The sequence below is a fragment of the Pollicipes pollicipes genome, unplaced genomic scaffold (assembly GCF_011947565.3).
Source record: "Pollicipes pollicipes isolate AB1234 unplaced genomic scaffold, Ppol_2.1 Scaffold_3087;HRSCAF=3621_pilon_pilon_pilon, whole genome shotgun sequence".
Classification (NCBI taxonomy): domain Eukaryota; kingdom Metazoa; phylum Arthropoda; class Thecostraca; order Pollicipedomorpha; family Pollicipedidae; genus Pollicipes; species Pollicipes pollicipes.
Genome location: NW_023596225.1, coordinates 1,593,818 through 1,621,635, shown reverse-complemented (window position 1 = coordinate 1,621,635; position 27,818 = coordinate 1,593,818). Strand labels below are relative to the sequence as shown.

Sequence of the window (27,818 nt, the reverse complement as noted above, 5' to 3'; positions counted from 1 at the left end):
TGTATCGCAAAGCACAAATCAAATTGCCACTTATGAATGTTGAAGCATTAGTTCCCAGCTATATGCAAAACTGGCAAGGTAAACTCTCATCGAGATGCCCTCATATGTTTTGATTTTTACACAGATTTACGGAATACGTATAGCGATGTGTTAACACAGATGGGACAAGTAATTTGACGATTGTTACCGCCCCTGGATTTTGTTTAAACCGCAGTTTTACTGACGGCAACAAAAGCAACTGCACCACCTGCACGTTTGCCCAGGTTTGCGCAGCACAGACGGCGGATCATAAAGCTGACAGCGGTGACCGCAGGACGTCACGGGAGATACTAACATGACGATAATCACCAACAAACGCTGCCTACCGCGGCGCTACAAACGCGACTTCCTGTCCGACTTACGCTGGGGTTGGTTCTGGGCGAACCATCAGCACGCGCATTGGGACGGGGTGAGGGTGAGCAGTGCTCTTCGATGGTCATGCGCTGACACGTGCTTGGATCAATAATTTCTGGAAGAACGCATTCATAAACAATTATCCGCTTTATTGACTTTCGATAACCAGAAATCGACAGGGACATGTCCGCATTTCGGCGCTGATGCATCACACGGAGACCAGGCGGAGCAGTGACATTTCGGCGCTAATGCACCATACGGAGACCAGGCGGAGCAGTGACATTTCGGCGCTGATGCACCACACGGAGACCAGGCGGAGCAGTGACATTTCGGCGCTGATGCATCACACGGGGACCAGGTGGAGCAGTGACATTTCGGCGCTGATGCATCACACGGAGACCAGGCGGAACACTGACATTTCGGCGCTGATGCATCACACGGAGACCAGGCGGGGTAATGACAGTTTTGTTCAGAAAGATATATTTCAGCGTTTTGTTCCCCTGCTGCCACTGAAAATACGGCCTGTTTCTGATCAGCTCTCGGACCTATGACTTCCAGAATAAAATTCCGGCCTTTGCGCAAGATGAGGCCTGTTGGTTGTGTTGCTATGAGCCCATCTCTTTTTTGTGTGGAGCTTTGCGAGTTCTTATTCTGTAAACATAAACGTCAACATACAAAGCGTTGAAAGTTAGCGACGCTATGGGGCAAACATTGGCTGCACTGAGAAAATTTGACATGCCCATTGTCCCAAGGGCACAAGGTGAAGCAAACACTGGCAATGAAAAAAATCAGACGATTGAGATGCGGAGAACCAAAATTACATAGAGATGGTGAAAACGGGCGGCACATGAGCAATCTAAGGCCTATGCTGGGGGCATATCCGAGGAGATAAACGATCGCAGAAAATACCTTCACCAAGGGCTGTGCAGCCCTGGAAAAGTAAAGAGATGCAAACCACTGTAAAACTTCGGCTATCGTTCACGATAGCAGATAGCCGACCTTTGACGGTACCAGCCGAGGTAGATCTTAAACTGAAGGGAATTGAATGAAAGCTGTTGAGGCGTGGACACACTACAATCAAGAACAACTTATAAGAAACCCAGAACAGTCGCTCCGCATGTAAGCAATGCGAACTCGTTTGTTAAACCATTACACAAATGCAACGTTTTCTGCTTTAAAACCAAGCGGAAAGAGTACCAGAGCGCTTCCTATCGTCCTAACCATACTAAACGTCTGGAAATTGAAACGTATACTGTCATCGAAGAAACACCGTACTCAGAGCTACCAAAAGCGACTCTCGCCTCCCTTCTTCCGCATTCATGTCGCACGGGGGAATCACATAGCAGCTAAAAATCGCAAGCCGAGCATTCCACTTCGTCCCATCTTATCCTCATACCGCAACCTTTTGGACAGACTGTCGTGGTTTCCAAGCAAGATTCTAATCCAGATGTTACCTCTAATCCCTGCTGACCTGCCAAACACAGAGTCGCATCTGCAGAGACCGGAGGACATATTACCAGCTGGGCTACCCCAAACAGCATTGCCTTCACCATGGAGATGGCAATCTCTGTCGCGATAAATTCGTAATGGAAGGTATAGATTTGATAGTGAGTCTAATGCATACAAAACAGAAAATCGTATTTTAAGTCTAAGCACAGGCCACCGAGCAAAACCAATAACTAACCTATTAAAGAAAACATACTTTAGTGAAACCTCAGAACGAGTTACAGTCAGTAAGAGCGTTAGGTATTGCAATGTAACACTGTCAATGCATACTTAGGGTACCAATTTTAATTCTATTTGAGTCCCAATTACCCTGTCAGCGCCTGTTCTCTGCAGTCACGGGCGCCGTCGACAGCTACCGGACTGGGACCGATCGATCCACCGGGCACGACAACAGCTGGGGCTGGGCCGGGCATCGATACCGAATGCAGCTGTTTAAGCCGTTATGACGATTAAGACCTCCGCTCATGGCGCTGCTCAGACCGCGTCGCATACCGTCCGCGGTCGGCGGTGGTGGTGGGCGGGGGGAGGGGGGGGGGGGGCGGGCTGATACGTAAGAAAACCCTCCTAGCATTGTTGGCATTTGGGCCCATGGGTTGAGATAAAAGACAAGCCCATTTAATGCGACAAAGGGAGCACTATCTGAGTCGACAGCGTGAAGAGTCACAGCAACAAGATTAAGTTAGTCGCGATGTTTATCCCACCCTTCCTTACATCGCCAAAAATCTTACATGAATTCGATCGCCAAAAATCGTCTCAGCATATGTGCAGTTTGGCGTATTGATGACAGTTGGAAAAGTAACTTGGTGGCTTCTGTTTTTTAAGCTCGCGTGCCCACCCAGTTCTAGTTTCTGCAGCGCTTGCAATAGAGGTTTAGGAGGCGAATGTTTAGCATCGGCTCTGTATCGCAACCTTGCGTGCACTCTGCACTGAACAGGAGAACTTTATCTAAAAATAAGAAATATTTGCCAAACTTCATATCAACGAACATATTCTGCCCACCAAAAACCTAACTCAATGTGCAGCCTCGGAGACCATCTACCCCAGCACCACACAAAATGATGTCATTCTTCACTAGTGCGTTCCAGTGATATGAAACATTCTACAAAAGGCTAAGGACCATGTCGGTTGAAAAAATCGTTGAATGTTAAAGCATTGAGTCATGGAAACCAGTTATGGAAAAGAAGGTATCTTTTCTGCGCAGGCTTGAATATATATATATATATATATATATATATATATATATATATATATATATATATATATATATATATCTCTCTCTCTCTCTCTCTCTCTCTCTCTCATCTCTCGTCCCTCTCTCTCTCTCTCTCTCTCATCTCTCTCTCTCTCTATTTCCGTGTGTGTGTGTGTGTGAGTGTGTGTTTCGTAAATGCCGTAATTGCCACATGGTTTTATGTTTCGTTCATTTGATATATTTCATGTGTGAGGCTATCATGGCACTCGTTACGTCTGCTCGCGCCCTTTTTTGCCCTGTGTCCGTGAACCGGAAAACATGTCACTAATCCGGAACGACATCAGCTCAACGAAAACTACCGGTCAACAATCTTTGGGAACCAGTGAGGTGTACACGTACACGCGTCATCATGAATGTAGCCTGTTTTCTTTATTTTTCACCTTGCTATCGAAGTGCCATAAATTACTTCGAGAAATGGATGACATCATAATGGAGAAAACAAGACGGATAAGCGTCAGAATATTGTCACAAGGAACAAGTTGATGGTTTTGACAATTATCAGGGCATGAAATGGCAAAACACCCATTTAGATACGGCAGTCAGTCTGTTGAGTCATCCATAGACAAAACTTTTGGGCTTACATAACATAATTGGCATAATATAAACATAACATAATTGGCTGAATGGAAGAATTGCAGTGTACAGCCTATGATGTCAAAATCCGTTTTTCTGTTTGCAAAATTACGAGTTGAGAGGCCTTGTGATGAAAAATTGATCTTCATTATGGATGAGATAATGGCAGATGTTGGTTAAACGATGTTATCAAGAAACCATTTGTTACATTATGGGGAAAAGTCATGGTTTCGAAGCTGTGCTCATGGTTACGAGCGAGGAGGCTAAGCATAGAACATTTCAAAAGTAAGACATGTGAATGCCGTGTATTCATGTTATATATATACATATTATATATATATATATATATATATATATATATATATATATATATATATACTATATATATATCATAGATATACCTAGATATATATATATATATATATATATATATATATATATACACCTTATTTTAACCGACCAGTAGATATCTCCCACTATACTGTAGTTCGCTTACACTCAGTACAACTCTAAATTCACGACAACAAAAGACCAGGAAGGCAATACGTTTTTAGGTGGTGCAAAGTACGAGTTTGATGTTTCTTTTTTAAATAAAGATTCTCAAAGGTTCTCTTTGGATTCCGATTAAACTGCCGGTAATGAGAAGAGAAAAACTGACATCAGCAAAAGGTCGATTTTGAAACGTCAGACAGGTCAGACAGGACCAGACAGTCAGACAGGTCCGCAAAATTAATGCATACCAAAACATATAATCAAATGTACTCCATCTAATTTCTACTTATCCATGTCTATCAGGTGGGATTTGACTGCATAGAAATGTGCCGAGTTTTTTGGCGAAGACATGACCAATAAGTGTTATTCATGCCTGTGGCAGTTCCGCTGGATTCTACTCTGATTGGCTCAAATTCATATACAGCTGCGACCGCAAAATAAAATAGGACAGACCGCACGCAAATGCGGTGAATCCAAGCTGGGGGGTTAATGCGCAATGTATTGTGCTCCGAATATGACAAACGTGACATCAGGCGAGGGACATCCAATCGCGAGTGGAATCTGTTCTATTACCCTGGGATCACCGGCCTTGGGTCAAATTGTTTCCAGCGATGACGAATCCTCTGAGGGGTTTTGGAGGCAGATACGATTTGTCCCTCGGTTCTTCCCATGCGATGTCATGCTGCTTTTGTTAGATTCTGTTGATCTTGGATGCAGCTTATCACACTCACGTTACTCACTGAATACCTACTAGAGTGGTTTTCCGAGAGGAGGGGGTAGGCAGTGGGACAGTTTCACATATGCTCCCTTCTTCGCCTTCACAATTATTTCCTTTGGCTATCGTGCGATATGCCATTGAGCAATCTTTTTACAGCGCAACTTATGACGGCCTTGCCAGCACCTTTCTCCATATCTCAACGCAAACCTGGCGCGGCCATGCTGCAGCATTGTGCGGCACGGACAGCCCTTTGCAATCCTGTGGGCAAAAGGGGGAGGCCGAAGTATCGTTTGAGCTGGTCGGTGGGTCCCGGTTGGCGATTCAGCGTGCATACAATAACCTATGTCTGGTACGTTTTCTAAACCCAGAATGACCCATGCAAGCCATTCTAAATAGATTTACAGCAAAATACCTATCATTATTAAACACAAACAATTGGCTAGTGCTTAAACATTCCTGAACACGCACACGCACCACCTAACCGATTGCCGTAAAGTTTACCTGCGTACCAACGAGCGATGGCAAAAGCCAACGTAGGCATGCCATTGCGATTTTGGCGACGGCTCCAAATGTACAGCTTACTTCTACATGTCCCGAGCAGGAGACCACAGAAAAAAGTTATACATGCACACAAAGACACATTTGCAACACTCCTCAAGCCAAACGGTGTAGGCTGGTAGCACTGGAACGCATTTTTAACTGGTCCTATAGTATCATAAGCCCAAACGGCAAGTGACCCGTGTAAGGTTCAAATGACGATCTCTGCTCATACTGCATACAACCCCGTTCTGTACTACGGGGTTCTAACGAAAATCACTTGTTTCTAACTGAAAACAAACTGGAGACAACATTGTGTGAGACCGTAGGCATGATGTCCAGGCCGACGAAAACGTAGATATTCCTTTAATATTGTCCGGCATTGGACCAGCCTAAATCCCCCACCCCGAGTGGTTTACCTTTAAAATACGTCGTAGCTTTAAGAAATGTTCCGACTCGCAATTGGCGTAGTGCAGTACGTCGTGCGAACCTGCTTAGGTACGCTGAACAAGCTGCTCGCGCGCAAAAAAAAAACAATGCAGTTCACCGTACAAACGGTAAACTGCATAAATGTAAGTAAGTCATAGTCATAAGTCAAAGTCATAAGTTATGAATATAAGTCCGTTAAGAATGCCCGGTCCAGTGTTGCGCCCGCCCTGCTATTTCTGGTCGAGCCGCCATTGAAATTAACCGAGTTGCTTCAGTCTTGCCCAACAGGGTTGCCGGCTGCATTTTTACCATAGATGACATCAACGTACTTGACCTTCTTGGCATCATGCATGTCTCTTGTGTAACAACTGTGAACTTTGCATTCCTGACCTCGATAGATGTCACCTTGCACAGGCGCCGTGAAAGTCTCCGTGGCTGCAGAAGGCGTCGCTTAAGCCTGGTGTCTGTGTTGCAACGTGCGGACACTAGATGCCATACGGGCTGGTTTCTATTTTCATATATTAGTCGTTTGATGGTCAGGTGGAATTCCTCACACGCGTCTCTTGTTTCCGGAATGAATGCCCGATGCAGACAATGTGCCTCAGCGAGATTTGCTTAAGCGATTTTGTATATCGCAGCGTTTTATTTGCACATTGATCTACTAAGGCAAGCATATTACAATGCATGTCACATTGCTGCATCCAACTGCAAAGCTTAAAATGTGTGATCGGTTGCATATGCATCGTTCGCCTAGCATTTCCCTCCGCACATTTTCTTAGTCTTGCTCAGAAGCCAGCTATCAACGGAAGCGTCTCACCTGCCACAGTTTTCAAGAACATTAAATATCGACCACTGCCGCCCGTTGACTGATACCTGTCCACACTTCCATGAGGTCGATGCCTAATGGTCGCTCGCTGCCAGTCACGAGCTGTGAGGTGCTGTGACGTCACAGCGCCGGCGCCGTGCTCCAGCTGGTACTGCGCCGCTGATCACTCCATCAGTCCGGAGTCGGCCTGCAGCCTCTGTCGGCTGCTCCCTGTTTATTTTAGCATAATTCAGACCGGCTGACCTCTGAGCGAGCGCCTGTGTGCCAAGCCGGGGCCCACCCGGCCGCCTTGCAGGGTCGGGCGGCGCCCGCGTGCCTTATCGGGTGGATCCCAGCCGCGCGCCAGTGGTGGGAGCCGCCGCGCCGCTGTCCTGGCAAACGCGATCGCTTGAACGGACACACCTTTGACTCGTCGGTTCACTTGCACATATGGTGTAATTGCAGATGTGCCTGTGCTCCAGCTCCCACCCACTGAATCCTACTTCCATGCGCGATGTCGTGCGCTAGGGTAACGTGCGAAAGGGGTAAGGTGATCGCCCCTCCTATTTCTAGGAAATCAATAACCTGATTTTCCCACAAACGGCAATCAGCTCGCTAAAACGTTGGCTACAGCTATAAAAACAATTGAAAGGGAGCATCGAGGAGTAAAAGTTAAGATTTCGGAGGTGTTTGTGATCAGCCAATGCTGCGTGACCCGACGGTTTTCATGCAACCAACGTTGATGAGAAGGCATTGTAGGCGCTTATTGCGATTTTATGCTTTTTTGAAGACTAGAAAACCATAAGGGTATAGTAGTACTGCCAAAAGAGATGGTTTTGAAAATAACGAATTTGGAGCATTTTAATGCACGTTGATAACAACAAACATGCAGCTCGCATACATCAACCCCAATTAAATATTATTTGCATGTACCAGTTATGGGCGGAGTCACGAAGCGAAAACAGCACGGGTGTGAGCATGACTAGTTCTGACGGCCTGTCGCAGCGTAACATTTCTTGCCTGTGTGATGCTGGTCGGTGCTTAACATAAGTCATACTAACGTCCCATGCCATATTCTGTGACCAATACTCTTTCTAACCAGTGAATCTAGAAATGCTCTTGCCCGGGTGCCATCCTCGTTTTTCGCGAATTATATTGTTTCTTTACCATTGAGGGCCGTAATAACAACAGAAAAAAGCTCCTGGATGTCCTATTGGAGCTGTGGCGTACAATGTGTATTTGCCAATTTTCTTCAGATGTATGCATCGCAGGTATACCCAGGATATAAGAAAGCGTCAGGCGGAGTGGTGCTCAATTGGTTGAGAAGGAGAAATGTTTACCAATAAAGTACGGGTAGTTTCGCCATTTCGCACTGTTTCCTTCCTTTCATGAACCCACCCCTGCACAGCAATGCTATATGTTCAGTCCACATGTATGACACACATACCTGCTCTACCTGCAATACCAATATGAACCTAGCTGGCACATAACTAGGTGCTTTTTAGCCAAATTTCCACCTGTCACTTCTCTTGCCCGTATCTTGCCTCGCCTATGGTAATGATTACCTGGTCAATGTGTCAAAATATCCGCAGAAACAGGTTGTCAATTCAAAACATGAGATTCGACACATTTTTCGCACAACTGCATAAAAGGGAGCTCAGTATCACCTCTTGTTGTTACATATCCTCTCTGTTTGTGGCATTTGAACACCTGTATCGACATTTTACGTATGAGTGATGTTAACAGATACCTCATACACATATTTGTCTTATATAATCACCAATGGCCCATGAGTATGCAAAGTATAGCTACATGGTGGCGCAAATGAAAGGTAAGCCACGTTTTGCTAAACAGTGACAAGTGCATTTTTCGCATGATCAAGACTGTGGCGATATTCAAATATAAATTCAGCGGCAAAGCACGATCAACAGCAACGATAGTCATCACTGATCTCAAGTTCGCCAAACCGTGACTCTACAGGAGATGCTGAGATGGTCGCTGGAGTTCCAGGATGCGCGACAGCCAGGCCCGCTGCAGGTGGTCGATCACCCGGTCGATCTTGTCGACGGTGGCGGTCCCATCTCCAGTCCGATGGTGGCCTTGAGCTCGTAAAGGTTCGCTGGCTTCTCCGTGTCGACGCGGTCCTTGGGGCAACCACAGCATGAAGTTCAGGGGCGACAGGCTCGTCGCGTGGCACGCCTGCGCCCACAGCGCAGCATTCATCAGCATGATGTGCTGACTTTTCAGGCTTTGGTGGTCCCGAAACTCAATCGGTTGGAGAGCCTGCCTCCCAACCTAACCAAGGCGTGGTGAGTTGGTTCAAGTCGCCTCGGCGCCCGCTATTAACCCCTGACTAAAATGGCCTGCTGGCGGTGGCAGTGGCCGTTAAGGCCGGGCGAGTTCAGAGAGCCGGGCGGGTCGCAGCAAACATTGCGATGCTTTAAATTTTCGCCACAAAATTCCGCAGTTGAGTTGAAATCTTACGGGCAGATACTGGGCTCAAGGTTCGCGAAAGAAACCCTGATTAATGTCGGCTTTGATCCCGGAAATCAATCCAATCAAAATTTGGGAGCTAAGTTACGTTTTAAAATGTATCTTCCAGGGAATTGTCAGACCAGTGAGGCGCGTGCCGTGTACGGTGTCGCCCCGTTCTGCTAGGGCCGCTGTTCATTGTGATCGATCCTATGATTTCGTCCAAAAGCTGCCCGGAGGGGTTCGGGGCGGTAGCGACGTATCGCCCCGAGGTGAAGTGAACAGAAGACTTTTGCGAAGCACAGAACCCTTTTGCATCTTCAAAGAATGGGCTGATCGGGGAGTGCCCACTCGCTCGGTAGCCCACACTGTGACCCTCAAATGGAGCGGATTGTGGATGACTTCATCTGGCCTTTACCGGCCCCAGCGGACTGCGTCATGGGTATTGACCTGACCGCACAGCCAGGAGTGCACCTCCTATGGGAACAAACAGCTAGGAGTACACCTCCTCTGAGAACATACAGCCAGCAGTGCACCTCCTCTGAGAACATACAGCCAGCAGTGCACCTCCTGTGGGAACAAACAGCTAGTAGCACACCTCCTCTGAGAACATACAGCCAGCAGTGCACCTCCTCTGAGGACATACAGCCAGCAGTGCACATCCTGTGGGAACACACAGCCAGGAGTGTACCTCCTCTGGGAACACACTTTTTTAAGGCCAGGGATGATGTTTAAGCCCATGCTGTGACATTTCCACCCGCCTCTGCATGCCTTGCATGTCATGTTATGTCACTTCTGCGCCTCAGCGTTTGATGAGTGGATGACTTTTGTTAAGATTAAATATGTACGCATTCCTTCGACATGTGCTGTATCAAAGCCCGAGAGCCGGCTGTGGGCGATCGAGCGTGCATAGTTTTGGGCTCCGTCTTACGGAGTCGTGTTTTTAGACGTTTTTCCCAGTCCTTGCTCTCTTTTTTGGCCCGAGAGTACCCTGCTTAAGAACAGTGCCTCTTTCCGGGATGTCTTCATCCATCTAAAAATGAATGGCTTCGTGGTGCTTGCTGCAGTCTTTTGCGGTCTATCACAATTTTAGAGAAAGTTTAAGTGCGCCTTAGCAGGACCGGATGGAAATGTGCGTCCCGAATGATGGACGTTTTTGTTGTTTTAGTCGTTCCCTGGCATCCCGTCAACGAAGCCAAAACTTGGCAGCAAATCTGTGCTTTGGAATATGGGTTACTATCGTAACGGGTCGTTACTTCATTTGTCGCGACCTTCACATATTCCTTTTGAACGTGACTCAAGTATTGAACCAGAGCAGCCTCCTGGACTTACCTTGTATTTGGGCCATCCGGTAAAGCTGGAAAGATATAAACATAGAGGAGGTGACGGAAAATTTCAGCAGAGTTTCTTCGCATGACCAAGTCCTGCAGCCACCCTTTAATATCTTTTTCTCTCTTGAAATTTCGCCCCAGCACGCAAAACAATATACTTACGCGGAGTCCCTAAGTTTTAAGACCCTGTAACAAGTCAGCTAGAAATGGTGGAGGGAAAAGATGAGAAGTTAGCATGCGAGATATCGGAGGTTAGAAAACGTCTCCCGCCCCTACCGGATAAGGCTGAAGGAAGTCAAGCCGTTACGGTCATTACCACATTCACTCCCTCACGTAGTTCCGCACTGAATTCTATAGACACGCCGTTCAAAAGGACTCAACCTCCCAAGGCAAGTCGAACCTCAGTTACTTCAATCTGGACTATATTTTACACTGGTATGACATGAGCAGTGCGATTTATCATACTGCTTGCACACCTGGGGAGGGCGAAGCACCGGTCTAGTGGGCAGGTTTGAACGCTCAGCTTAGGCGAACGCTCCAACCAGTACTAATCGAGCTATGTGGCGCCGTCCATCTTCAGCTACACTCCAACGACAGTTTATTTTCGCTAGCTTAATCTGCCCCGTAAATGCTGTAGCAGCTTCGCGCTGTTCAGTCACCGCAGTTGTAGGAGCATCGCCCGTACAGCAGGTGTAGCATTACTTATTTGGTGATCGGAGGCAAGAATAGATCATAGAAATGGCTAAGCTCGCCCACTATTTGGCTCGTTGCCAAGTCCCTGTCAGTACCAGCTCCTTCGCTTAGGACGTTATTCCCATCCAGCTCAATCCATCCTTCAGCGATCCTTTATTGCTGTGTTAGTCACATGTAGACTGCGATTGGTCTACGCTGTCCAGCAGCTATATATAAACGGCGGCTATCATCGTTCCAATGCACGCAAAACATCACTCATGCGTCAGCTAACTTCAGCCCCGCTAGACTGTGTCACGTTTTGTGCAGATGAAAAGACTTGAACAGGGCTCAAAAAGATGTAATAGACTGGAAACGACCGGCGCAATTGACAAAAGACAGCTTCCGCGTGTAATCTATAATTGAAGCTGAGGGCGTAGATTGAGTTCTCAGAGAGTCTGTTGGTGAGTGAACCGCAACATTCTTAAAGACAACACGCAGCACTTAAAAAGGCTTATGAACAAAACTTATGTTGCTCTCCCTGTTCTTATAAGAGTAACCTACCACTCTAGGCGGCATATAGGCCAACAAACACTTAAAAACTAGAGACATAATAACGTTTCGATGCCTTTTTGTGTGCGCACACCCATGCATGGGCTGTGTCACCTAGTGCAGACACTGGGCATTTGGTATATCATGGTAGTAATATTACCTCATTTAACCATCTGTATGGCGATGTTTTTATGAAAGGGAAGCCCCATCCTGCATCAGGTGAGCGACCAATAACATCAGTTTCCCACACTTGATCTAAATGATATTGAATATCATCGTTAATCTTAGCTATCATATTTAAACGCAATCAAATGATATTACTCAACATTTTGCCATAATTTTATAACGAAATTTTTTAAAGCACCTGCAAAATGATTTAAGCGAATGAACGACATAGAATTGCTTCAAATGATTTCAATTGAAATGCAGGACGCTAAGCACAGTTCAACTCTGCGGGGATCATTCTCTGCTCAAAGGAAAAAAAAACAACGAAAATGGACCCCTCCTGTCTTGCCACCAGACCAAATGTTGAGTTTTCTAATTTCCGACTCGTCTGTTGAATACAAGTCAGGCACGATTCTGTTCGATACAACCTCAAGTGCATGCAAACCGAGGAGATGTGGCGTATGACGGCCACTTAAATTGGAGATCGGAGATCGAGACAGACAGGCTGATGTCAGTTAGCAGCAAATACGTGACTGTCCTCGTGAAATCGTTTGCCACGGAATGCTCTGAGCCTTCTGACTCAGATCCAAGCTTGCAGTTTGAGGTGAGTGTTAAGCGAGTTTTAAGTGAATTTTAAGTGAGTGTACCTATTCACGTAGATACGCGCTAAACGTTTATCTCGCAACGGGCCATTTGTCTGGGCTGTGCGTGCCAGTGCTCTCTTGGTGGTTCACTCCGCCAAGAAACTCACTCGACTTGATATCGGTGCTTACTTGCACACGGGAAAGTCCTGCCCCTCCCCCCCCCCAGTTCAATTGTTCATGCCCCAGAAGAGGACAGTTTCAAAGTTGGTGGATGGTGCTGATATCACGATCTGTACCCCCGCGAGCGATTGGCTCGATCAGGGAAGGCTTGTTTACCGCCCTTTATCGGCTATCTGCATCCGGAAACATTCCCAAGGCCTGCTGTTCGCCTGGATCCGCCGTGCGGGCTGGCGCATTGCACACCCAGCAGTCTGACACCAGTCCCAGATCAGAGCTTCGTTCGTTTGTGTTTCGAGAAGGGGGCATTCTACTAATACACCATGAGGTTTATCCGTAACTAATCACTTAAAGGCTTGAGGTATTGCCAGAAAAAGTGATGAGTTCTCCCAACTATTCATCTGTGCATGTTTGTTTCCACTGTGTGCTGGGCACCATGCGTCAGGCTACAATGAACTTAGATGGTGTGTAACATCGCACTTTTTCCTTGAGACAGCGAGATCTTAGTATTCAGTAAAGACAAACATGGAATCGTGTGTCCCCTCGGGCAGCATAACCCACCTGGTCACACGAATCAGTCGTCGGAACTTGCCCAGCACGCTCATGTGTTCCTCAAACTGATGCACTTTCGCGCATCCCCGGATGCGGACGATGAGCATCGTGTAGAAAGGCATGCTTCTAGGGACATACTCAACTTTTCAATGCGGTTTTTCTAAATGCTTGGCTTCTTAGTGTGAGGCTATGTGTCCTACAGAACTGTAACTTTGCCATGCATTAGATTCAAGTAATTAGTTGAACCAATGAATTTGTTCCCCTCAGCACAGCGCACGCAAATGCACATACCTACAAATAAGCTACACACAGTTAGGTGATATGCATCTCATGTCTGTAATTCATGCATAGCTTCCATGTAGAAAAGGACACCGCTTCCGCCCTATGCCAATGAACATGCAGAAAATAAAACAGTTGCTATAGTTACCAACACAAAGGGGAGGAGGGGGGGGGGGGGGGGGGCTCTTCATGACGAAATGCAATTTCAGCTGCATCTCTTTAACAGCACAAATGGTATGCTTCTGAATTGTCTTTTGGAACTGTGGTGGTTTCCGAAACAGGTCGGACCCGCTAAAGATGTTTCGTTGCTAGTTTTCCATCTGACACTAAAGGCGATAAATGCTCCGCGCATCCCCATAACAAACATCAAACATCTCCATCGGCTGTCGACATGCCTTCCAGTGGTCAGGCAGTTGTGAATATTTTCCTTGAAAGAATATATCGATCAGTCAGTAGTCGAGATGTCGTGACCAGTTGCTTCCGCGCATGATCCCGGTCTTGCTCTGACTCATGCATCTACGGCAATTCAAGGTTCCTACCTCAGTTTTCGCCGACCTTCAGCAGCGGTCGTGGCGCTGGCCTCGGTGCAATTCTGCTTGTTCAGTGTAATTCTTCTTTTATGGCACCTCAGCGCGTCCGCAGATTTCAAATATTCCTTTCCCACTTCTGGTCACAGGAGGCATTGCCACTGCCTCTTTTCCCTCCGAAGACAACACACTTTGTGCTGTGCCCTTCCATCCATTGTGCAATCAGTCCCAGAATGCCGGTATGACACGGAATCCGCTACTTCTCCTCTGCAGACGGCGGCTGGTAGTGCATGTGGCTATCTCTCACCGATTTCGGACACAAGTGTGTGTGTGTAAAAAGGGGCTTTGCATAAACTACGTACGCTATGGTTTGTGAGCAAATGTACGTAAAGCATAAAGATCACATGGTAGGAGTGCGTACACAAAAGTTCGTGCGCAAAACTTCGTAAGCAAATTTTCGCATGGTATAAACTATGAATGCTATAATGCACAATGGTATCCAGAACGTGTGAAAAATGCTCCCATTTAGTCCACATGAAAAGCTCATATGCTTAAGGTACGTAAGCAATCGTTCGTAAGCAAATGAACGTGCGTAAGTGGTCAAAGTGGAAAGAGTTGGTTTAACAAAAATACGTCAGCAAAGTTTCGTGAGCAGCACAGGCTAATGAGCAGGAAAGGGAGATGAAGGTCCCCCCAATTTCCGAGAATGCTGAACACGCATATGGTGTGCATGGAGAAAATGACTCCGGGAAGGTGGATGATGCTTCTATGGGGGGAATGAGGAAGGACAGGACATCTAGAACAGATCGATTACCAGCATACCAAATCGCGTACCAGCAGCTTTGCATTTCGCTGAAGTTTGGTTTCGGGGATGACCTAAGGTATAAATTCAAATGGCAAGTTACAGCTCTATCCTGCGTACGGCTTACACGGGATGCTTCCGGGCAACAGTCGCTTATATTTGGCTGTCCTGATCACCGCGTCAGGTGTGTGTCAGCTCATCCACGATCAAGGTATGTGCACAATCAGCTGCTGATTTCTTGGTAGCCCCATGGTTCCGAAATGGAGTGCCTCGCGGCTCTCACAGTTGAGATTCCTCCTACCGAGTCCACCTGGTATCTACTGGGCTGCGCCCATACCCATTCGCTACTTATTCGGCATCAGTTGTAGCCATCCATTACCCATCCGCTTGAATTTTCAGTGCACTTTCTTTTAAAGTTATTGGTAAGTTGCGCGCACACGAGTGGGGGTCACTTTGACCACACGAAGATTTTGGTCGGCCCCAGGTCAAAGTCAGGCCATGGATTCAGCGAAGTCGATTTCTGGGGAATCGTTCATTCTGATGCAACGACGGAGTATGAGACGAAGATATCTTTGAGATAGTTTCTTAGACAACACAACAATTGAATGAACAAATCCGTTGAACTAGGTTTCCAAACGATGCGGTGTAGCCTCGCTAAATTTTGCCTAGCTATAGATAGTTGAATAGCTGGTCATTTGGTATCAAAACTGCACATGTTCCGTTTAAGCTCGCTGACCCACTACAGGTCAAAGTCAGCCTGTGGATTCGGCGAAGATGATTTCTGGGGAATCGTTCAATATGATGCAACAACGGGGTGTTGACAAAGCCATACATGTATGTGATAGCTTCTTAGGCAACAAAGGAATTGGCTGAACAAATTACATTAACCTAGGGCCAGGTATGAAGGCCAGACCAAGGTGAAGAACAACCTGCTTTATTACTATAGGGCTTGTTGCATGAGGTAATTTCTGGTGCTCATTCCGAATTTATTGATAGCAGGAAACGCATTATACATCTTCCATAGACTTCTCAAAAGTCAGCATAGCAATCTTTGACGCTTATTCAAATGCAAAACTTTAAAGAATCTTGTATTATTTTGATCACGATGACCTTCAAAAGGTCAAACAAGGTAGCTGACCCTAGATGAGCACCAGTGACCTTTTGCTTGGAACAGGTATCTAGGCTCTGGGGGCTCTTTGGACACCAATCTGGAGTTTAACTTTGTTTCACCTTAATTGACCCAAAGGTCATGACTTAGTAACCCCACATTTTGCACAAGTAATGACAATGTGAGGAGGCAGTAATATTTTTTAGCCAGTTAAAAAAGTAACCTCCCAATATTTCCTAAAAGCCATACCAAGACCCGTTCCAACACCTTAATTTTCCCAAAATATGTACCCGACCCAGGCTGTGACCGATCCAACGTGAGTACCCATGGGTTTAGCCAGCCTGTGAAGTCCTCTAGTGCATACCCTTGATGTCACCTGAATTCCAGATGAAGCCATGTCTTCTGTGGGCGCAGACAATAGCGCTGACCTTGGCTGAAGTGGTCGCATGAGATTTCGGTTGGTGACGAGATGGCTAAAGCCCAAAACAGTGCAAATTTTCGGCTGATGCGCTTGCTGTAGGAGCTACGGTTTTCCTCCTTGTCACGGCATGGGTAATTCGTAGCGGTGCTCTATCACATATACTCTGTCCATGTCCTGCCGATAACAAGCTTTGAAATGGTAACTATGCCGGTGTGGTTTGCCGCTGTATCCCCGTGGACGATCCTTTGACCTTGCTTGATCTTGTCAAAGGTCAGATGAGCCGTATAAAGCTAAAAAATGTTTTGGGTCAGATGAGATCAGCATATTCAGTGAATATGCAGACATGTTTAGAGCATAGTATCAATCGTCCGATACGCCTATCGGCTATGGGGTTAATAACGTTTTTCACAAATTTTGAAGTCATGCGTTACAAAATCAGTTGAGCCGGTGGCCTATCTACAACAAAGTAATGGACATTTTGGCAAGTGGGGGAGCAATAAAACATCATAGACTTCGTTTTTACTAAGCGAGTTGAAATAACTCAAATTGCGAGCAGTTTAAGTAAGAAAGCAAGTAAAAAAGTAAGTAACTAAGGTTGTTTAATTTTAAACTTATTGAGTGATTCCGAGCTCACTGGGTCATTGATCGGCGAAATATAACTAAGCCATTTCTGTTTTGTTTCTCAGTTCCTTCCGACATTAGCGTTACTGGGAAATACTAACTCGTAAATCAGATTGGGTTTTATTCACACTTTCGTGAGGAATTATGCTGACTGACCTTGACCTCAATGACCTTGAAAAGGCCCTGACCTCCGCAGCTTGACCCTGTGACCTGACTGTGTTCATGCCTGAAAATATTAATCGACGCATTTAGGTGGTCCAATACATAAGATGAAAGTAGGCATCAGACCTGATGGTGTTACCGCCAGCCAAATCTTCCTGCAATTCCAGATACATGCTGGATGGTAAACAGTTGTTAAACGGTAGTCAGTTCTGGTGTTGACGAATGAGCGAAAGAGAGGCAGGAGCCAGGGTATGGCGTTTTGGTAAAAAATCAGCTGGAACCAGGAAATAGGGTCTGGTGTTTACCAAGAATCATGCGAACCAGGGACGAGGCTTCGGTGCTTGTAAAAGAGCCAGAATCCCAAGCCCCCGAGTAGGAATCAGGGAGCAAGGGTTGGTGTTTACAAAACAACAAATGGAACCAGGAACCAGGTTTCAGTGCTAATTGAGGTGCCAATAAAACCACGAGCTGAGGTCTTGCATTTGTGAAAGAACCGGAGGAAATTGTGAGCCAGTGTCTGGTGCTGAAAGAAGTCATTGAGAACCAGAAACCAGCGCCTGTGCAAAAAATCGATAGGGTCGAGAAGCTGGGGTTTGGTATTCACAGACCCAGTGTGAGCCAGGATAGAGAATCCCATTTTTACGGTGGACCAGTGAAACCCAGGAGCAAACAATGCAAACCAGTGATGTGCCAGCCAATTTCAAACCAATGCTATCTTGAATTAGTGAATGATCACTGCATTTATTAAAAGACCTTCGCTTGTTAAATCATCGTAAAATACATTTACCGACAGAATGATGGAGCTTACGGATATCGACTTCCAAAGGCGTCCATCTCCTGTGCTTGGTTTTGGTACTATTTAGATGGTCACAAATGAAGCCTTCCACACCTGTTAACGTCTCGTATCACGCCGCACAAGGTGTCGTGATACTGATCCGATAAATCCGTTTCCCAAAGAACAAAGAGCATGAGCATGACTTGAGAGCAGAAAGTATGACTTGATGTTTCTCGCAAAACAGGGAGTAGGCCTTGTGAAGGACTCTGCCAACTACCATGCACATGCAAACGACCCCAGCAACACCACAAGCAGTACCGTGATATCCGCGTTTGCCATGCAAATATTCATCTTGCTCGTGCTGGACATCCCCACTTATCATGCCCCTACGTATGTTTCTTTTCTGTTCCGGTGAACAATGACGCAAGGGGACGCGAGGGCTAGCCGACCCACTAACGACTTCCACCCTTCTCCTTACCTCAAAAACCTCGGGTTCTTTTGCGGCGGCATGTGATCATGCATAAAAGCTTGCAATTACTGACGTACCGCGATAGCGCCCGGCATGACATGCAGCAGCGCTCGACCACTGCTCACGCTAAACCTGCACGGAGTCAGCGCATATAAGCCGTTCCTCACCAGGGCATTCCGAGCTCGGGAAGGTCACGACAGCCCGGCCGGCGCCGTGCCTGGCTCGTTTCAGCTCCGGCCGGGACGGGGGCAGGTCGGGGGAGAGCCCTCTCCCCCGGTACCAGGGCGGAGGACACCTGGGCAGGCCGGCGTGTCGAACCGGTCCACGAGCTGAGACGCGGCGCCGGCGGCCGGCGCCTAGCGGCCCAGTCTGCCCGTGCTCGCCGCTGGAGCCGGTCGCGCTGCTGCGGGTGCTGCGTCTGAGACGGACCCACGCGACCTCCGGAGCCGTCATCATGCGGTGAGTCGGCCGGGTGAGGCTCCGTCGGCCGGCCCGGGGCGTCAGTGGGCGGCCGTGGAGTCGGGAGAGACTCCCGACACATGCGGGGCAGACGTGAGGTCTCTGATCTCTTCTGATCTTAACTCCATAGTCACGGTGGCGTTTCCCACGCAGATCACGTGTTTTTGCCGGCCACTCTCTTCCAAGCCAACCAATCGACTGCACAAGCTCGACCAATGAAAACTGACGTCGGAAGCCCAGCATTCGCGTCGAGTTATTCGCATCATTCATCGTCGCCTGAGACCCGTGGAGTTGGCCCAGGGGTCACAGATTACGTCACGGGCCAGCTGTTTTGTTTTTTTACTGTGAACGGGAAGAATTACAGACCTGTAAAATGTTAACGGTGGATGAATGCGTGCAGCAAGCACCAAACCTGACGAGCTGCTATGAATATTGTTGTTTTTTTCTTGGCATTGTGGTTGTTATTGGCCTGGGGTCGAGTAAAACCAGGCAAAGTCATGCTGCTACATCAGTCATCTGGCTTATTATGTTGCATATTTATAGGTTTCAATATCGTGGCGGCGTCAAGCTGCTTAAAACTTCGACCTGGTCACCGAAGCTCAAGCACTAGTGCCATTTTAAGTACAGAAGTTAGAAAGTCGGACAAAACGCAGGCAGTTGTATTTAATGCATTGTGCATCCTTCATGACGTCTTTCACTATTGGCTTACTATCATTATTAAGCTCTGCATGCCAAAATGCATGCCAAATAATTCCTCAGCCTGTTAAGTGTATCCGTTTTAATTACTTGCGTATATCTACCATTGCGGCAATCAAACGAAAATTATCGCCAGCACCTGCATGTGATGTACGAAGCACTTCATTCCGAAAAAGAATCTGATGCACAGTTTCTCGTAACTCTCAGTTGAAGGAAGATTAGTGTCAGACTCATCCCAGCCAACTTAACGAGACCAATACATCAAGGCAAAGTTGCCAAATGCCTCTGCTGTTGACGTACAAGATCTGACAGATTGTACTTTCCCACATCCTCGCTAGCAATAATCCTGTCCTGCAACATGAGCACAAACAAGCGAACCTTTCCGGTTTCTGGGCAAGGAAAGCCCAATTTTGACGTTAACAAAGATGTTGAAATCGCTTTTACACGACGACGTAACTGTTATTTGGTTTCCATTATCCATCGGTTGTAAAGATTTTTCTCGTGATTGATGCGGTTTTCATTCTTCTCATTTCGGCGGCCAAGAGAAAGGCTTGCATTCTGGTGATCCGGTGTGTTGCTAAGTGCAAGCGCTTGTGCTGAGCAGCCAGCAAACACTGGCGTGTTGTCTGACCTTGCTTAGCAACTTGCTGTGTTTGTCACGAATGTCGCCCTTTGGTCCATATCTTTCAGGTGCAATTACAGTAAGCTCGGCTTGCATGGCTCTGTTTAGATCCGGGGGATTTGGACCCGCGACTGCGGTTCACAGCGTCTCAGCAAATGGAGCGTGATGCAGATAGACGGGTGTCCAGGAAAAATGGCAATGGAACATCCAATGATACTATGATATCAGCTATCCTGAAGGATCAAATCCCGGCAGTTGTCGCTTGGAGCATAGGCATTCCCAGCCACTGTGATCCGGACTTAGTGATAGGAGGCAACCCATTCCGCTGCAAACGCATCAAATGATGCGCCTGCAAAGGGGCAGCTAGCTAGCTCTTGAGCTTTTGCCCGCATTTAGAGCGTCAGTGGGTGGATCTCGTTGGCGGGGGGTGACCTTTGATCCGCGTGGATGTCGGCGTGCACGCTACCACGCATGTTGGCCTGCGGAAAGTCCCCTGCAAACTTCCCAAACGGATTAACGCTTCAGCGCCGGCTATCCCCTCCCATGGCAGCTTGTGGTTTGTGGGATAACCAGACTTTGTCCAAAATTTCGCCCGATGCGTCATACGGGAGAAGCGGTCGCTTGGTGACAAGGAATCCTCTTGCCACCATAGTGCCGGAAAAAACTTTCTGTGGCCGCGGAAAAAAAACTTTTGGGATAATATGTGGGTGTCCAAGATACCTTACCACTAACCATCATGTCGCGCATGGCAGCGAACTGCATCCTATACCGTTATTTAAGTTCGCTGCGTTCTGCAGCATAACACGTGAAATTCCTCGAGACCGTTTTATGAAACTGAATGATGGACCGTATAGCGGGCCTGGCTTTGAATTAAATGTCGCTGAGTTATGACAGCTCTTACCGTACAGGTGCATCATACATGGTAAAAGAACGACAGACGACTGAATAAGGCTTGGAATCAGACGCCCTGAATCTCTTCATTGCAATTTAGTCGACCTTTTCAAGCTGGTATCATGACGAGCTTCGCCGACTGTTTGCCTCCTCAGCCTTCGTCTCCTCAGCCTTTCTCGTCTCAGTCTCTCTCTCTCTCTCTCTCTCTCTCTCTCTCTCTCTCTCTCTCTCTCTCTCTCTCTCTCTCTCTCTCTCGCTCTCTCTCTCTCTCTCTCTCTCTCTCTCTCTCTCCTCTCTCTCCTATCTCTCTCTCTCTCTCTCTCTCTCTTCTCTCTCTCTCTCTCTCTCTCTCTCTCTCCTCTTGCTCTCTCTCTCTCTTCTTCTTCTCTCTCTCTCTTACGTCTCCTCTCTCTCTCTCTCTTCTCTCTCTCTCTCTTCTCCTCTCTCCTCCTCTCTCTCCTCTCCTCTCTCTCTCTCTCTCTCTCTCTCTCTCTCTCTCTCTCTTCTCTCTCTCCTCTCTCTCTCTTACTCTCTCTCTCTTCTCTTCTCTCTCTCTCTCTCTTCTCTCTCTCTCTTCATCTCTCTCTCTCTCTCTCTCTCTCTCTCTCTCTCTCTCTCTCTCTCTCTCTCCTCTCTCTCTCTCTCTCTCTCTCTCTCTCTCTCTCTCTCTCTCTCTCTCTCTCTCCTCTCTCTCTCTCTCTCTCTCTCTCTCTCTTCAGCTTCTCTCTCCTTACCCTGTCTCTCTCCTCACCACCCCTCTTTCTAAGTGTCGCGACCTCTTGTGGAGCATGCTGTAAACCCCGGCGATGGCAGTTCAGTTCATAAACAGTTCATAAACAGTTCATAAACAGTTCCTACAGCAGTCGCAACTGGGTGTGATCGCTACTGGAGCAGTTGTACGAGCTCATGTAGCAACCATCAAAAGGACGGATGGATCAACTAACCGCACCTACTCCGAAGAGAGCATGGTAAAGCAGCGACAGCAGTTAATTCCACGGCCAATATTTTCATCGCTTCATATAAGTCTTTGCAGCCTGTGCCAAATTCATGATCACGGCTGTTCCAAACAGGTGCGCATGCTGACACTGTAGCCAAGTCATTACGTGATGTTCAGATACTGTAACTGCCCAGGGGGCTTATTAACACGAGTGGCCGCCCCATTTGAGAGCAGTATCAAACGGGCTCTTCTCGAGGGGATGGCCTTCGGTCACGAAACCACGCCTGAATAGAATACACATGCAATCCGTTATTAAATTAGATTCACGGAACGTGGATGCTGAACCACATTGACTCGCCAGGTGTTCATGGGCGCGGCGATCACTCCGCACACGTTCGCCTGTAGGTGGGCCTGTATGTGAACTCACGTGAGTCAAAGGTCCCTGCTCGTGACCTTCGGGTCAAATAAGGTCAAACAAGGTCAAATACCAGATTGGCGTCCCAAGTGCCCTTATACCTCCTCACGCAACCAAATTATCCTAGATATCTCTGCTAAACAAAAAGTCGTCGGTATTCATTTTAGACCAGTTACCGTAATGGCTTAGGAAAGTCACTTACTTTCTTACCTTATTTTAGGCCAGTGGCCTCCTCTTACACTTGCGAAATCCAAACAACATGCCTGTGGACGTCCCTGTGATTGATAAGTACGAAAAAGTGTCAAAAACTACCCCATAGCGCAAGTTTTCTAGTAACAGAGCGATAAGCTTTGGCCATGGTCTGACCTTCATATCTGGCTCAAGGTCAATAAAACTAGTAGACCAAAATTTCAGTGCTTAAGTGTTTAAGAAACCATCTTTAAAATGTATAGCTTTGTATATCATACCACTGCCGCTTCAGATTGAGCGATTCCTTAGTTTTTGTCTTCGCTGAAAGCTATTGTATGAATTTCGACAGCCATAGGTCGGTGATCTTACAAGGCATATCTAACTTTTACTTCTAAAACAGCTATTACATTGTCTTCAGCTCTATACAGTTTGGTGAGGTGAGGCTGCGTCGCACCGTTGAGAACTCGCTCTCTAAAAAATTTCGGGGGGGGGGGAGGAGGGCGGCGGTCAAATTGACCCCCACTTGATCACGTGTTAAGTCACGCGGCTGCCGGCGCGATCTTTCAGCCGCATGCAAGTCACGTGCAAGGGATCAAGCTGGGTTTGCAACGTAACGTTAAAAAATCTGCTCCAAAAATCCACCCAGGGTGTAGCGTTGCCAATATCTGCAAACCTACTGTGCACTCTCTTCCTTAGCCAATATGACATCGGCTCGTCGACCCTGAGCTAGCAATGGCTGGATGGATAAGGGTTGGACAGTACACGGTGGGCACTCCGATGGCATTGAACTCTCTTCCACTGCCCACGTTAATGGCCCATTCCAGCTCTCGGCATGTGACCGGCAGCCCAAGGTCCTGCCGGATTTGTCCCAACTCGCCGTCGGCGAGTGTTCAGATCGGCAGCGCGGCCTGTGCCGTCCGGCCCGGCGCCAAGGTCACCCGCTGCCCGGGCGGGACAGGCCCAGGGCAGCACTGCAGTCGCGTACCGACGAGCCCCCGGTGACGCGCCGGCGGCCGGCAGTCCACCCTCGGCAGCTGACCGCGCTCGCCCACTCGGATGGTTTAGCTGCGGAGGTGAGGCTAGACGTGCCACTGCCGCGTTCCGCCACCGCTGGCGCCCAGGCTGTGGTCGGGGTGGCGCGTGCGCCGCCAGGTCCGGTCCGGGGTGGCGGCGCCCGCCGCCCGAGGCGCGCCGGAAGCTGCGGGACCTGGCAGGCACAGAGGAAGCGCACTCTCAAGGCAAGCCGACCTGAAACGGAAGGATGATCACAAATGATGAGACGCACTGCCCGGCTGGCCGCGCTTCTGGGCTGCCACCGATATATGAGCACCAAGGCCGCGGAATAACCGGCTCTGTGCGCCCGAGTTTACACACGCCATGGCTGGCTGACCGCAGCCGAGATGAGCGCGACCTCCGGCTGTCCGGCCGCGGACGCGTGGGTGTCGTCGCTTCAGCTGTCCGGCCGCGGACGCGTGGGTGTCGTCGCTTCAGCTGTCCGGCCGCGGCCGCGGGGTGTCCTCGCTTCAGCTGTCCGGCCGCGGACGCGTGGGTGTCCTCGCTTCAGCTGTCCGGCCGCGGTCGCGAGGTGTCCTCGCTTCAGCTGTCCGGCCGCGGACGCGGCGTGTCCTCGCTTCAGCTGTCCGGCCGCGGACGCGGCGTGTCCTCGCTTCAGCTGTCCGGCCGCGGACGCGGGTGTCGTCGCTTCAGCTGTCCGACCGCGGACGCGGGGTGTCCTCGCTTCAGCTGTCCGGCCGCGGACGCGCGGGTGTCGTCGCTTCGGCGCCGAATCACGGTCACCCAGCGAGCCGCGTACACGGGCTGGCCGCGGCCCGGGGCTGGCCGCGACAGGCCATCATAAACAGTGGCTAGCATAGTTTACACTCGTTCTGGCCGGCTCCTGGGAGGTGAGCATGCGATTACGCCGCACCGTCGGAAGACACTCCGGCCCCTGCATCCGTGTGCCGAGGTCCGTCAGCTGGAGTAGCGGCAGACGGGCAGGCCGTCAGCTACACGGCTGCATGGGGGCGGCAGCGGCGAACCACCGCCGAGCTGTCGGTGCTTACATTTGTCGTTCACGGTTATCCATAGCATGGCTGCCATTCGGCACCGAGTCAAAAGGGTCTGGATGAGTAAAAATTGGTCACGTCCACCCAGTGCGTAACGCACGTGCCAGGACCGGACCCTCGTGGACCGCGTGGACCCCGTTGTGCCGCGTAGACCCTTGGCCCGGAAGCACCGGTTTATTCATGAACTCTGGGCTTAGAATTGGTCACGGAGCCCACGCCCAGATCGGCTTCCCTGCAAGTCCTCCGACTGGACCGAGGATTATAGATAGCCTTCACCAGGCGGGCGTGGTAGAGCGCGGCAGAATACCAACGATAAGCTCAACTCGCCGAAGGAACAGGACGAAAGCCGGATGGGCATCGCATGCAGCTGTTGCCCGTGAGCTTGCCAGCACGCTATACGTCATGCTACATGGCGTGCGCAACGTGCGTGCCCACCTGCCCTTATTATGCACACGTGACGTACACGCAAATCTACGCCACTCTGGACATACCGCGTTGCCAAACGTCGCTTCCTCCCTGAGCTGCCTTTTCCTTTTCGCCTCTAATCGACAAAGGCACTCCGGGAGCTGGTAGCCACCGAAGGAGCCGCCGCGCGCAACTACATCAAATTCTTTCCGCAAGCGGGTTGCGAAAGTTCCGGAACAGGCAGGCAATCTGTGAGCCGCTCCGGCATGCGGCCGGGGTCCGTCGTGCCGGATTATTGCCAAACACACATCAAAGAGTATGATAGGCATCAGCACGTTAAGAGGCACGCTGGCAACCTGATCGATGACCCTCACCGAGAGCAGGCACGCCTCCTAGCCATTAATTGCCCGGGCAGACATCGTAAACAAGCTCGGGTTCACTAGACTCATTATTTATAGGCTTGTTGCTTCTCCAGCTTGCTCCGTTTTCCTCTTTGTACAGCATACTTGAACGCTCTGTCAACGTTTCGGTTCCTGCACATACAGTTCTCATTTTTACTTTTGGTCCCCGATTCGTCAGTGTTTCTTCCGTCTCTTTTCCACGGTCCCCCAATCCGTGGTCTCTCTCTCTCTCTCTCTCATCTCTCTTTTCGAGGATAGACTCTCTCTTCTCCTCTCATCTTCTCTCTCAGCTCTCTCTATACTATGCTCGTATCTTAATCTTATCTTCTCTATGATCTAGAGCTTCTCTCTCTCTCTAGCTTATCTCCTCTCTTCACTCTCTCTCTCTCTCTTCTCTTCTTCTCTCTCTCTCTCTCTTCTCTCTCTCTCTCCCGGTATTCGTGACTTCGTGAATCGGTTGCGTCCTAAGCCATTGCCCGCCCGCTGTGTTCAGTCTTTGGACCCTGCCACATTAATCTACTTACAGCTCAGAATGCCAAGTGGCAGGCCGTATCCCTCTCCTTTGTCAATGAGCGTGAAAACTGCAGCGTAAACACGGCTCAAAAGGAACCTGCGTCATCAGGGAATCTTTATAATATTTGCCTTGTCAAATTTTATGGATACTGAATGCCTCGAGGTAACCAAACGATGTTGCAATCCATTGATAAGGACGATGCAAATGGTTTTGCAGTCTTAACCGAATTAGGTTTCAAGTTCTTGTCGCGCCAGCACTTCACGCCCCTGGGAACACTTCGAACAAAACCCCTTTGAGCTAAGAAAGCCAACGAGTTCCGCTTTTGAGAATCCGTCCGATCCGGCCCCAGTCCCATGTGTCGTCGCATGCTGGTTTCCGTACTGAGAAGCTTGGACCGCGAGGTCCGTTCTGCCCAGTTCACCCTGCGCGGCGGCGGATTAGTGTCGGCTCCTGCAGCGGCCACCTATCTGCTGTCCATCGGCTCATGCGGGCTGGCCTTGACGGGCGGCGTTATGCTCGGCCCAATGATGTGCCTACGCTAGCCGACAAACGGCGTAAGTTGTAGGCCTCTGGACGTCCCACTTAGAACCACGACCAGGATGAAGCCGGGCAAGTTGGAAAATCCGAATAATCTAGATCGACTTCGTTGTTTCCGATCCAGCCGTGTATGTGGGATCGAACCGTCCCCACTCCGACCATGATCGCGGAACAGTGATCAGGCGTCCCCACTCGGAACGCCAGTGAAGCATTCCTGCCCTCCAGATAGCTCACATGCAACCAGGCGCACACATGGCGTGACACTCGGCAGCTTCGGCCGCACGCTTGGCGGCGGCAGTGGCGCCGCATAGTGGTAAAGGGATGCAGGAGGCAATACGCCCAAATAATAGCCATTGTGGCACAGCTGAGGTTAGTTTGCGCATTGATGACCTGCGAGGGAATTAGTTCATTTCTTCCTCTTATTTGTCACCACGTATACTGGCCAACTGTGGAATTTGGGTCCGTCACTTCGGTACATAAACAGAAGATGGTCTGCATCTGTGATGAAATCCACAAGCATTTTGCGGACGTGTCGTCATGCTCGCGGGCGGGACTAATCTCGGGGCGTCTTCTCGGAGAAACAACGCTAATGTTCAACCAACTTTGGTGAGGCGTTGTGCAGGTGAAAACTTTAACGTCATTTCCAATGGCTGCATCAATGTGTGTTTGCTGTGGAAAAGCTTTAAACCCTTATGGTGGAATGACATTGGTGAAGCTCTTAAAAGCATGAATAATTTTCATGTCCGCTCAGTTATGTGGCTAAGCACGCAACGATTCATCCGCATCAAGTCGAAGGTAACGCTTGGGTGAAGCGCGGCGGACACGATTGTGTGTGTGTGATAACGCCAGTGCTAGCGAAGCGCAGCGGACACGATTGTGTGTGTGATAACGCCAGTGCTAGCGCCTGCACGGTCCATCTGCATACCGGGACCAATTAGCAGTGGCTGCCTGGCAACAGAGGCCCGGCTGCTCTGCTGGCCAGTGCAGGCGCGTAATGCAAATGCCGATGGTGCTCTCAGGCGAAGGTTTCACGGAGGCGGCCAGTTGGCGAGAAAGCTGGAGTGATTAATTTGTGTCCGCGAGCGACGACTTAAGCCCGAACTAAGTGGCCGAGGCGGACGGGCGAGGGACGTGCCTTTCACACCGTATCTCCCCAGCACTGTCCAATCTTCGCTGCCGGACGTGGCGTCGCTTCACTCATTCTTTCGCTGCTGGCACCCGGATAAGCGCCCTCCCCCGCTGTCAGCCGTAATCCACGGCAGCCGGCGCCGGGTTAGCTGGAACGGCGGTGGCCCGAGGCGGCGGCTCGTCGTGA

At 49.0% G+C, this 27,818-nt stretch overlaps 1 protein-coding gene across 1 annotated transcript in view; it reads left to right on the top strand.

Moving 5' to 3' along the window:
* Nucleotides 1–18,712: 18,712 nt before the first annotated feature.
* The window catches only part of LOC119114856 (chorion peroxidase), a gene marked incomplete at its 3' end in the record, with an annotated part of 36,529 nt that continues 27,423 nt past the window's right edge, over nt 18,713–27,818 (top strand). Inside the window, 1 exon segment of the mRNA XM_037238904.1 lies at nt 18,713–18,830. Within this exon segment, the coding sequence (XP_037094799.1) occupies nt 18,826–18,830 (5 nt within the window).